This window comes from Coptis chinensis, chromosome 6 (genome assembly GCF_015680905.1).
Source record: "Coptis chinensis isolate HL-2020 chromosome 6, ASM1568090v1, whole genome shotgun sequence".
Taxonomy (NCBI): domain Eukaryota; kingdom Viridiplantae; phylum Streptophyta; class Magnoliopsida; order Ranunculales; family Ranunculaceae; genus Coptis; species Coptis chinensis.
The window spans coordinates 82,410,872-82,423,536 of NC_141461.1; the positions used below are offsets into that span (position 1 = coordinate 82,410,872).

At 37.0% G+C, this 12,665-nt stretch overlaps 2 protein-coding genes across 2 annotated transcripts; both read left to right on the forward strand.

Annotated features, from left to right (window-relative positions):
* The first annotated feature begins 7,131 nt into the window (after nucleotides 1–7,131).
* Nucleotides 7,132–9,106, forward strand: LOC147494837 (uncharacterized). The gene is made up of 3 exons (XM_086568259.1): nucleotides 7,132–7,244; nucleotides 7,329–7,392; nucleotides 8,372–9,106. The coding sequence occupies exons 1-3, from the start codon at nucleotides 7,132–7,134 to the stop codon at nucleotides 9,104–9,106; spliced, it is 912 nt and encodes a 303-aa protein (XP_086424385.1).
* Nucleotides 9,107–10,966: 1,860 nt separating this feature from the next.
* On the forward strand, nucleotides 10,967–11,299 carry LOC147494838 (uncharacterized). The gene has a single exon (XM_086568260.1). It carries the CDS (start codon nucleotides 10,967–10,969, stop codon nucleotides 11,297–11,299), a length of 333 nt encoding a protein of 110 aa, XP_086424386.1.
* The last annotated feature ends 1,366 nt before the right edge of the window (nucleotides 11,300–12,665 follow it).

Genomic DNA, 12,665 nt, shown 5'->3' on the forward strand with positions numbered 1-12,665 from the left:
ACTCGCGTAACACTCCCAAAATCACCCCTATAAGTTGGAAAGTCAAAATAACACCCACGCGACATTGCCAAAGTCGCGACTCCCAGTGTAGTGTCGCCTGGGAGTGTCGCGCCATATCCTCAAACAAAATGCCAAATTTGCGAATACGGATGCAAATAGAGGGGTTTGATGCTAGATTTGCCTCCATCTAGATATGGAATTTTAGTAAATTCCGAATTGGTGGAGGCAAACCCATGTATTTGCATCCACCTAAAGATGTTAAGTACCCATATAACATTTGGAATGATATATACATATATTACGCCATTTATAATGACATATATATATTACTCCATTTGTATTGACATAAGAACCCATATATTATTTGGAATGATATGGACCTATACTACGCAATTGTAATGACATAAGGACTCATATATCATTCGGTATGACATATACCTATATTACGTAATTTGTAATGACATAAGAGCATTTCTAGGTGGTGGAGGCAAATCCCCACAGTTTGCCTCCACCAATATGAATAGTCACTCACAAACCGTCTCCAACTATAGGTGGTAGCAACCAAATGAAATAAAGTGTGGGACCCAATTTTATTTTATAATTATTTTTTGTTAAAAGTGGGCCCCAAGTTAGTTTTTTTAATTATTTAAAAATTCTTTTGGCCAAAAAAGTGGCAATAGTTTGTTGAAAACCAAACCCCAAAGTAAATACTTATAAGTTGAAAAGTCAAAAGAATACCCACATGACATTGCCAAAGTCAAATCCTCAAGAAACCGAAATGTCAAATTTGAATCTGAGATGCAAATATAGTGGTTTGAGGCTAGATTTGCCTCCACCTAGATATGGAATTTTGGTAAATTCCGAATTGGTAGAGGCAAACCCATGTATTTGCCTCCACCTAAAGACGCTAACTCACTAAGTACCTATATATCATTTGGAATGGCACATACTTATATTATGCAATTTGTAATCACATAAGTACAACCTTTGTTAATGCCACACCAAGTTTGGTCTCATGACACTAAGTTGAAAAAACAAAGACACTAACATAATTTTGGTGTTACTTTTTTTCTCTCGTATGTTGATCCTCAACACCCTAGCTTTTCCTTCCTATTTTAATGCCACATCAAGTTTCCTTTAGCAAAAAAAAAAACGTATAATGAAACAAAAATGGGCATATTCTAATGTCAACTGCCCTTATTGCTATATGACACATAATAAATAAATTGTTTTACCAAGAAAAAATCAATCTAAGTACAATTGATAATACTGGATTATAAATATCACCTCGAAATCAGAATATTGCTCATGTAGCAAAACTTATGACAATATATTCATCATACTTTAAGTCACGCTAGTTATTTTCTCATAAACTTAAGTATGTCATATGAAATAACATTAGAATTTGGGCATGTATGATTAAAAACTACACCGATGTATGCTACATGTTTTGTCATAACCACAACATATTAAGAGGAATCGTCTTCACTCCAAACGTGAGCTTAAAGGGCATTAGCTTCTTGGTTTTTGCCCCATCTAGGCTTAATTACACATTGAAAGATGTAATTGTAGCATGTTGAGTATACTTCACTTCTATCATCAATTTGGTGCAACTCTTCTTTTGCAGCTTTCTCCGCAATAAATCAACTTCGAAATACGCCACTTGTCCTCTCCCAGTTATTGAAACACTCACAATAGTTAAATCCTTATATTTGTAAATAAAGCCAAATCCACCTCCACCACATCAAGAGTTTTTTAATTGTAAGGATTATAAAACTATCAATTTTTTGGGAGCTTACATGGTGATTTACATTTTTTTATTTATGTGGATAATTGATACTTAGAAAAATGGCATGAGGTGATCCTAGGTTATAGAAAGTCAGTGATTGATTGTTGTTCCCGATGGAGCGACTTTGTGTGCATATCAAGTATTTTGAGAATGTGAGGAATTTCCTTGTAGGCATGGAAGAAATGGGACTTGATTTTGAAACATATCGATACGGGCAATTAGACACAATTTTGAGAAATTTTGGTTTTGAGGATGTACATTGTTGCTTAGGTAGCTGAATTTGGGCCAGTAGGATGTGGTATGTCAAGATTTGGTGGGAGTCTAAAACCTAGCAATTTTGGAAAATATTTCACAAGGAAAAATTAAGAACCTTTTACGAATTCCTTGTCAAGGGAGCGCAGATCAAATCATTTGGTGTGGAACCGAATTCAAATGGTGATCTTGCCCATGATCTTTGATATGGTTTGTAGACTATAATTATTTTTCGGTTTGTGCTCAGAGTTTTCCATGTTATGTAGTGAGTTCAAAGTTAAAATATACGCAAATTAAATTGGCAGAATAATGTCGTTCATTGAAAATGTTTGTCCATACTCTTTTTCGGAGAAGAAACGGAAGATGTCCTAATTGTAAGAGTTCTTTTCTCGTTAAAGTTATTTCCTTTCGATTATATTAGTAAAATTGTTGTCCCGATTGTATGAGCTATGAACAATTGGACTATGAACAATTAGACTATGAACAATGAGTGTTCATAGTCTATACTTTCATTAGCTATGAACACTCATTGTTCTTAGTCATGAGCTATGAACATTCTTTGTTCATATCACAATTGGACTATGAACAATCAATGTTCTTAGTCATGAGCAATGAACAATTTATGTTCATAGTTATAAGCAATGAACATTTTTTCATATTTCAATTGTACTATGAACAATGATTGTTCATAGTCATGAGCTATGAACATTCTTTGTTCATATCATTCAAAAATGAGTTGTGCACATTGTCGACATGCCTATATCCCGGCACTATAAGAGGCGGTGCCTATATCGAGCACTATAAGAGGGGGGCTTTATTTGGGTTTGCTTTATAGATCCTATAGTCCACAACACTATAAGAGCGGGGCCTATTTGGGTTTTAGGGGTGTGCTTATATCTCGAACACTATAAGAGGGTGGGCCTATTTGGGTTTAGGGGCGAGCCTATATCCCAGGCACTATATAGGTAGCCTATTTGGGTTTTACTTTTCAGTTGTTATTTTCGGTGAGTAGATTGTGGGCTTTGTGACTATGAACAATTGGACTATGAACATTGATTGTTCATAGTTAGGTAGCCTATGAATACTCATTGTTCATTTCTAATTGGACTATGAACATTGATTGTTCATAGTCATGAGCTATGAACATTCTTTGTTCATAGTCCACAAATTGTTCATAGTCCACAAAGAAGCGTTTTACGTATCCAATTGGCATTCAAATACAACAATAATGAATGAACCCATATAAACAATAGCATAGCATTGAATTATTTTTTTACATTCTGATAACAAAGCTTTAAGTTTACAAAGCTTTCAATGTATACACTAACACACCTTGATCAAATGCTTGAAGCTACACAAAGCAGCTAACAAAATGCAAACCAAGAAATGGCTAGATTTTCTTAATCAAACATTGCTTTTTCTTAATTCCATAAAAAAAGTTATTTAAGCTCAGCTCAAATTGCAACATGAAACAAGCTTGAGGGAGCTAGAAGCGGTAGAACCTCGAAAGTAGCTTCGAAGTTCACTAATACTTTGTCGGGGAAGTCAAATTTCAGCATGTTCATACTCGCCCATATTACAAAGACAAATGAACTTGCTTGAGCCAAGAAAGAATGGTGAGTGGTAGATCGATTAGTTTAGCAACCCCTCGTGGGGAAGGGGGGCTCATGGGGTGAGTTTAATAGCTAAATGACCAAGTGTACAACTAAGTGAAGTAATACATTAAAAATTAATTCGAATGAAACTTACTGCGCCGAGAGCTGTAGTGCCAAAAAAAAGCCATAGGTTTTAAGGTCCAACATTATAGCTTTTAAGGGAATCAACTTGAGAGTCCCAAAAGCCTTTCCTCTTCTTTGTAATATATCGACGGTTTGCTTGGATGTTAGATTCGTCATAGTACCCTTCTCCTAGCAACAGCCGGAGACATAATATAAGAACAAAAGGAAAAATTACACTTAAGAATTGTAGTGAAACAAACAACTTACCAAAACTCATTCATTATTGTATTAGTGACCAGGAAAGAATCTTTGCTTTGCCAAAGGAACCTGCCAAATATGCATAACACTTCATTTTCATATAGTGCAAATGTCAAGTAAAAGAAGACTTACCATTACATCATGAAAAAGTTCATCGGTAGCTTCTTCACAAGTCGACCAGGAGTTATTATTGTCGTGATGAAATGTTGCAATTAGTACTATTTTACTCAAACCTCCATATGCTTATATGCTTGGTTGCAATAATTAGTACTATTTTAGCAAGAAGAAATCTATAAGCTCCTATATAATATGCTTATATGCACCTCACAGACTCTGAGTTATAGTTCATTCTACCTAGGATAGTGTGGATGCAGGACAAGTGCTATATATCTCATTGAAATTCAATATCCTCTATTGAAAAATATGAGATCCTTAGTTTAGGCCGGATGCAAAAATTTTGCACCCACAACTTAAATTCATTGTTTATCAAAGAGGGAAAAAATAAAAATGATCAAATTAAATAGCATCGGAAAATTAAATTGCATTGAAATCCATTTGTTTATCATAACAAAACATCAATTTATCAATTTAGAACTCAACATTCATCTCAAACACTACATAATAGAAGAAAAGAGAGTTAATAGAAAAAAAAACTTACATCTTTTGAGTTAATCAAGCGTGGTGGTGGGTTTTCTTTGTAGTGGTGATGAGTTTCTCGATCCAGAAGTGGTGGTGGGTCTCTCTTGAGTGGTGGTGGGTCTCTCCGGTCATTTCTCTGTAGTGGTAGTGGATTTCATTTTCGTTGTTGAGGGGGAGGAAGCCACTTCATCATCTTCACTGTTCACTGTTAGTGAGGGGAGAGACAGCGAGAAAGGGAGAGGTTTGTGTGTTTTTTTTTGGGTTTATTCAACAAGAAAGTTAAATGACTAGTTTGCCCCCGTTCTATTCTTTAGTTGTTTGGGTGTGTGATCTGGCCATTGGATTAGATGGGATCGAACGGACATCTGGCAAGATAATCTGTCAATTGGGGCTTTCAAGGTAGTTATTCCGATCTATTTGTAATGACATAAGAATCCATATGTTATTTGGAATGGTATGGACTTATACTATGCAGTTGTAATGACATAAGTACTCATATATCATCTATCTAATAAGATAGGGATTTTTTTAGCACTAAAATACAAAATTATAATAAAATATGGTCGGGATCATTTTGAGCAAGATCTAACGGCGTGGGTTCGAGCCCAAAAAATATTAGTTTCGGTTTTTTTTACCAAAACACATCTTCTCACCATTTCTCTCGCTCGGATTTTATACCCTTTCTCGCACTCGAACTCTCCTTATTCCAAAATCCCCAAATCCCAAAAAGGGAATCATCATGTCTTCTTGATTGAGTAGCCATTGAAGAAGAAGGAGCGGCAGCTATACACTTAACCATTATTGATTGCTTTTCTACGTCATTTGCTTCTCCTCTGCATCTTCAAGGATATCTTGAATTACTGATAGCGTGTTGGAAAGTTTCTTCATCTCTTCATGACCAACTTCGTTTTGGATCAATGAGCTGAGGTTGTCAATTTGCCATTAATTGTTTCTTGGTGAGAAAACAAGGAAGAGCTCTAGAATCCAGTTTAGGAGTATGAGAAGAAAATTTTCAGTTGGAATCCAGTTTAGGAGTGGACAACCATAGCAAGACTTGGAATAGTCAAGTTGATAGTGAATTGGACGACCATAGCTCTACTTCCTTGCTACTGTTTGGTTTGATACTTTGATGATCTAAAGCCGTTTAAGGTGAGTTTTATTGAACCCTCTAGCTTATTTGTTTTTTATTTTCAAATTACGAAATTGGTATCAAAGAAATGTGTACCATTTTTTAGCTTTGTGCTGGCATCGTTGCTAGAGGTGGAGACAACTTCCGAGAGACCGAAGCTGGCGTCATTGCTGTTCCGCAACTATTTCGAGAGATCTGAAGCCATTTAAGGTGATTTATTGAGCCCTCTAGCTTATGTTTTTTTCTTTTCGAATTTTATTGAACCCCTAGCTTATTTGTTTTTTCTTTTCGAATTAAGAAATGGGTATCAAAGAAATGTGAACCATTTTTTTAAACTTTGTGCTGGGGTTGTTTAATGGCGTTGTAATGCTTTCAAATTCCTCTTTTTAATTCTTATGACTATTTCCTCTTTTCTTCCATTTCTTTGATAGTGGAGAATGTAAATAAAATGACAAAAACTAGAAACCATCGATAGTGGAGAATGTAAATAAAATGAGAGGTATACTAAAACCACTTTAAACAAAAGAACAAAAGCTGAAAAATAGACTTAATTGAATTAGAATTTTCTATGTTAATTCCTAAATATATCTGAAAGTCAATGTATTTCAGTGCTTTTCAATTAGGTGTTCTACTATTTACTACTTTGAGTCTTCACCGTGCTCTTTGATTAGAGCTCCATTTTGATTCTTTAACTGCGTGTTTCCAAATTTTTCTTGAATTGGCCTTCCTAGGCAATCATGGTTAAAAGCATGGAAGAGAGAGGAAGGGAATCGTTAGTTCACCCAGACAATTCCATAGCATGTCATCCTATTGAACCTCCCAATCTGGTATATGTGCCTCCACATCGAAGAAATGTTATGCCTCCTAATCTGGTATATGTGCCTCCTAATCGAAGATCAACTGCGACTTCCAATATTTTATTTGTTGTGCCTCCTAATCGAATATCTAATATGGCTCCGAATAGGTTATCTGTTGTTGTGCCTCCTAATCGAAGGTCTAATGCGGCTCCTAATAGGTTATATGTTGTGCCTCCTAATCGAAAATCTCCCGCAGCTCTTAATAGGTTATCTGTTGTGCCTCCTAATCGAAGATCTCCCGCGGCTCTTAATGAGTTATCTGTTGTGCCTCCTAATCGACGATCTCCTGCGGCTCCTAATGTGTTATCTGTTATTTCTCATAATCGAAGATCTACTGCGCCTCCCAATCTCTTATCTATTGTGCCTCCCAGTCAAAGCTCTATTGCACCTCCTAATCGGAGATCTATTGCACAATGTCTTTGAAGAGAAAAAGATATTGATCAAAGGACTATAGCACAACAAAATCGGAGACGAAGAGAAAAAGACATTATGTCTGATTACATATCAGATTCCTTTAAGAAGACGAGGTCAACGTACGAAATTGGGTCCTCTTCATCTATCACGGAAGATGTCACAATGCAAAGTTGTGAGGATAACACTATGTAAGTCAAGTGCTTAAATTCTCACTCTTATGTTAGGTTTCAATATACTGTAAAACATGATATATCATAGGTCTATTTTTGCAGTGATCATGATATGACTGAATTTGATGAAAGTGAAGAAGAAATTCTTAATCCTCATAGAGGCCATGTGCTTCCTATTCCAAATCACCGCCACTTTCTAGGAAAGATGGATGTTCTCTGTCCATTTTGTTCGGCCCTTCATTGGAAAGATGAACAGTTATCAAAATCAAAGCGCAACCGACCTTTATTTGGAACTTCTTTTTAAAAGGAAAAGTTAAGCTACCTTTTTTCTCTTTGCCTCCGGCACTTAAATATTTATTCGAAGGATCTAATAAATGTGCAAAATTATTCCGTGAGCAGATTCGGCAATACAATGTGTGTAATGCCTTTACCAGTCTTGGTTGTAAATTTAACGATCGTGTGTTACATGGATGTGGTCCTACCTCATTCACTGTTCATGGAGAGTTGCGGCACCAAATCGATTCATTGTTGCCTGATCCGGGGATGGAACCTAAGTTTTCACAACTTTATATTTATGATCCCCTAGCTACTTTGGATCACCGCCACAATCGCAACCCGAATTTGTCAAAGGAAGTGTTGAAAAGCTGTACAAGAAACTCTTTCTGCGAGACCCACAAGTTTTGTGATATCTATAAGCAAGCATTTGAGGTTTTAACTGAAAATGCTTTCGAGAATAACAATGTTCGGTCCATCTACACTATTATCCGGCGTTTGGATAGGCGAAGGTACAATCTTCCGACAACCGATGAGATCGCAATGATATTGCACGGAGATGGGAGTAAGGTTGATGTCATGTGATATTGTACCGGTTGAGAGGAGGGCATGAGTTGGAGCGGATAAGCGAATGTCATCCCGCTTATTTGCCTTTGCATTATGTTCTTCTGTTTCCTTATGGGAATTTGGGTTGGTCACCTAATTTGAAGTTGTGGGATGTCAAGAGAAATGCTCCAAGCAATGCAAGACTCACCCAATTATTGTATTATGCCTACCGTTTGTTTGAACGACCCACAGAGTACTCATCTATCTTGTTGGGGTGTAAATTGTTGCATGAATTTTTGGTTGATGCTTGGGCTGCATATGAACAGAACCGGCTGCGATACATTAGACTAAATCAAGACACCATCCGTTCGGATGTGTACAAATGCTTGATAGATGTTGCATTTGAGGGATTAAGTCTTGATCAAATTGGCCAACAGTTCATTTTGCCTTCCTCGCATGTTGGAAGTCCAAGGCACATGTACGAGATTTTTCAGGATTCAATAGCTATCACCCGGCACTATAAGCACCCAGATATTTTTCTTACGGTGACTGCAAACCCTAATTGGCAGGAAATTAAAGATGCGCTCAAGGAACACCAAACTTCGAGACTTCGGCCTGAAATAGTTGCACGGGTATTCGAGCTGAAACGAAAAGCAATTATGAAAGAAATTTTGAAGAATGATATCTTCGGTCAGGTGGTTGCATATGTCTATACCATTGAATTTCAGAAGCGTGGTCTTCCACACATGCATTGCCTTTTATTTCTTGCGCATGATGACAAGATCCGAAACAGTGAGCAAGTGGATAAATTTGTATGTGCTGAATTCCCAGACCCTGACACCCACCCTGCATTGTTTGAAAGAGTGAAGAAGTGCATGGTTCATGGCCCCTGTGGTGATCGAGATCCGAGTGCTTCATGTATGGAAAATGGTCGATGCACCAAAGGCTATCCAAAAGAGTTTGTGGAGGAAACAATTATGGATAAAAAAGGGTACTCCATTTACCGGAAGCGACGACAGCGGCAAGAAATATTTTGTGAAGAGGAAGAATTAAATAGTTAAAGTTGATAATGAAGATGTTGTTCCCTACAATGCATATCATGCGAAATGTTTGATTGCCATATCAATGTTGAAGTTTGTGTATCGTGTCAAGCTGTTAAATATATTAACAAATTACATCTACAAAGGCTATGACAAAGCAATAGTGGTGCGGCAAGAACAAATGATGAGATTGAGGGGAATATATCGATGCAAGGTACATTGGACCAATGAAGGCTGCGCATGACATCTATTTCGGAATCCAATGCATAAAGAGTTTCCAAGTGTCCAACGATTGGCGCTTCATTTAGAAGGTATGCATAGAGTTGTTTTCAATAGCAAAGATCCCATGGATGCAATTCTTGCCCGAGCCAGAGACCAAACTTCAACAACGGCTTTCTTTTGTGCTAAAGATCGGATGCACGCCAAGATATACCTATCAAGAGTTTCCACGACACTATGTTTTCCACAAAGACTCTCAAGAGTGGACTCCTAGGACTCAGGGACCTTCCATTGGTAGGATGTATTTTGCAAGCCCCAATGCCAGGGAGCGGTTTTATCTACGCTTGCTACTTACTGTTGTAAAAGGGCCTACCTCCTTTGCATATCTTTATAAAGTTGGTGATACCGTGTACAACACATACAAAGAAGCATGTATTGCCCGTGGGAACATTTGGAAAGTCGATGATGAGTGGATACAATGCCTAGAAGAGGCGATAATGAAAACCGGATATTAAGCGCTGGAGGTTGTTTTTGTGTAATTCTTTTAGAGTGTCATCCGTTACAACCGGATCTACTTTGGAGCAAATTTTCATCGAGTATATGTGATGATCTTGGACAGCGGCCCGAACAAAGCACGACATCCGGATCAACCGATGAGCAAATAATGATTTGACTTATATTTGGTGGAACAAGTCCTTTTAGAATATGGGAAGACATTGGAAAATTTCCGCCCATGCCAAAGCCAAAAGAGGATTGGAGAAAAATTGTTGGCAATAGGCTCATTTGGGGAGCAACGCCAACTTGACATGAAGGCATAGGAGAAGAGGCTGCGGTTGATGTGAGTCGATCTTAATGACTAACAACTTTATGCTTACAACTTCTTTGTGAGTGATTCGGTATGTGGTGACAAGGGCAAACTTTTCTTTTTGAATGGAGCAATTTGGTACAAGGAAAACTTTTTGTATAATACAATTGCAAAGGCCTGCCATGCATGGGTCTTATTGTCATCATGGTGGCATTATCGGAATTGCATCTGTTATTATGGTGGTGGACCGCTTGCTCATTCTACATTTAAAATTCTAATTGATGTGATGGATACCACTTTTTGCGGCTTCACTAAACATTATTGACCTTCTTTGACCTATTTAAAGAAACAAAACTAATTGTTTGGGACGAGGTGCCCATGCAACATAGATCTTGTGTTGAGGTCGTGGATAGAACACTTCAAGATATTTGTGGAAACAAGAAGATATTTGGTGGTATCCTCTGAGTTCTTGGTGGTGATTTTCGACAAAACGCCTTATATACCGTTAGGCGAGAGAGCAATTTGTTGGTGCATCACTACGGGCTCTTTCCTTTGGAGTTATTTAGAAGTTTTGCGGTTGGTACGGAACATGCGGCTTGAAATGGCGAGTCGAGAATGTCGGGTCGCCCGATTTTTTTGTTGGAGGTGTGCTACTAATGCTTTCTAATTAGAATGTTTTTTTCTCCATTAGTTCCATATATAAGCGAACTATTTTAGAAACTAATGAATTCAGTTTTGCTTTGATTCATTTAAATTGGTTCGAATCCTAAAGATTAATGCGCAATTGCGAATGGAATCACATAAAGTGTACCAATATCCAAGAACTCATCTTCTCTGTCTATCCCCAATTGGATGTTATGGACACACCGTCTCCAAATTTCTTTACTGATCGTACTATTCTTGCTGCCCGTAATGATGATGTGAGTGCAATTAATGAGGTTGCAATGAATTTGTTCCTTGGTGAAGCGCTTGAGTATTTGGCTGCGGATAAAATCATCGAAGATGATATTGATAATCAAGTGGGGATCACTATCCACCGAGTTCTGAACTCCCTCGACCATTCTAGCTTACCACCTTTCAATCTCAAGTTAAAACACGGATGCCCTATAATGTTGCTTTCGGGGAACATAGCACCTAAAGATGGCCTTTGCAATGGGACACAACTTATGGTGCTTCAATGTCTTGAGTAAAGTCCTTCAAGCCAAAATTTTGGAGAGAAATTTTGGAAATCCGGTACTCATCCCAAGAATATCTCCGGCTCCCTCAAATTCAAAGTTGTCTTTCAAACTATCAAGGTGACAATTCCCTGTTCGACTAGCTTATGCCATGACAATTAATAAGTCACATGGCCAGTCAGTGAAATATGTTGGCATTGATTTGAGGACACCAGTTTTCAGTCATGGGCAACTCTATGTGGCCATGTCGGATGTACTTCTTCAAAAGAATATCTGTTTTTCTTCCACCTAATGCAAGAAATTGTACCACAAATGTCGTATATCGAGAAGTTCTTCTCTAAAGACATTGATACCAATGAGAAAAGGCGAGTGAGAAATTAAAGAATGTTACTTTTATTGGTTTATAAATTAAAGAATATGTTGTATCCATATATATGCTATGTAAGTTTTTATGATAGTTTTTTTTTATGATAGCGTGGATACTTAAAAATAATAATAGAGATTATTTTATTTTGAGAACCATTTCTTTTGTAAACAATATGTTAAATGTATCTAGTCTAAAAAAATCATGTGTATGTGGTTTGTTTGCAGGTACCAAGTTAAATTGCTATAATTTTTCAAATGACATGATTGTAGTCTTTACTTCATGAAGCATTTATCCATATGGTAGTAGAATGGTGAACAGTATGCATAGAGGGAGAATGAGAGAAATGAAGAACTCGATCAGTGGGCGTGGAGTATTTATTTTATTTAATTTTTCCCTTTCATTACTAGAATTAGCCCCAGGTGAAAAATTATGCAAAGTCTTCTTTAATGTTTAATGAGTTGTCTTTTAGTTTTAGAAGTAATTTGTGTTGTATATAAATATGAAGTTATATATTTTGGTATGGTTGATCTATTATGAGAATTGTATTGTTTGATTTTCAGGTTATGACAGGATTTAGGTTTTTGAAATGTTGAAAATACAAAGGAGACTCTGCTGAATTTTTTATTTTTTAAAAAAAATGATGATGCTCTTAATTGAAGACTCTCTCCCTTTATTTTCATCATTCTCATTCTGATATGTATTGAATTAAGGTATGTGTAATGAGTTGGTTTGTGAGAAATGAAATGCATAGAATTGCAATAATTAAGCTCATTTAAGTATGCGTATGAAATGATTAAGAAGTATAAAACTGTTGAAAATAGTTATATCATCGATCCAATGCTACTATAGAGATGGTCTCTTGGGGTGTTGTTCAAAAGCAATGTGTCTAGAGTGCCGACTGCCACGGGCCTATATTGCGTCATTTGTAATGATTTAAGAGCATCTCTAGACGGTGGAGGCAAATCCCCACAATTTGCCTCCACCAATGTGAATAGTCACTCACATCCCATCTCC

Bases quoted from the DNA above. Each gene is read 5' to 3' on its own strand.
- LOC147494837 (XM_086568259.1), top strand. From the start codon at position 7,132: ATGTCTGATTACATATCAGATTCCTTTAAGAAGACGAGGTCAACGTAC. The intron at 7,245-7,328 runs GTAAGTCAAGTG...CTATTTTTGCAG, and splicing joins AGTTGTGAGGATAACACTAT to TGATCATGATATGACTGAAT. The intron at 7,393-8,371 runs GTGCTTCCTATT...GCATATGAACAG, and splicing joins TTAATCCTCATAGAGGCCAT to AACCGGCTGCGATACATTAG.
- LOC147494838 (XM_086568260.1), top strand. From the start codon at position 10,967: ATGGACACACCGTCTCCAAATTTCTTTACTGATCGTACTATTCTTGCT.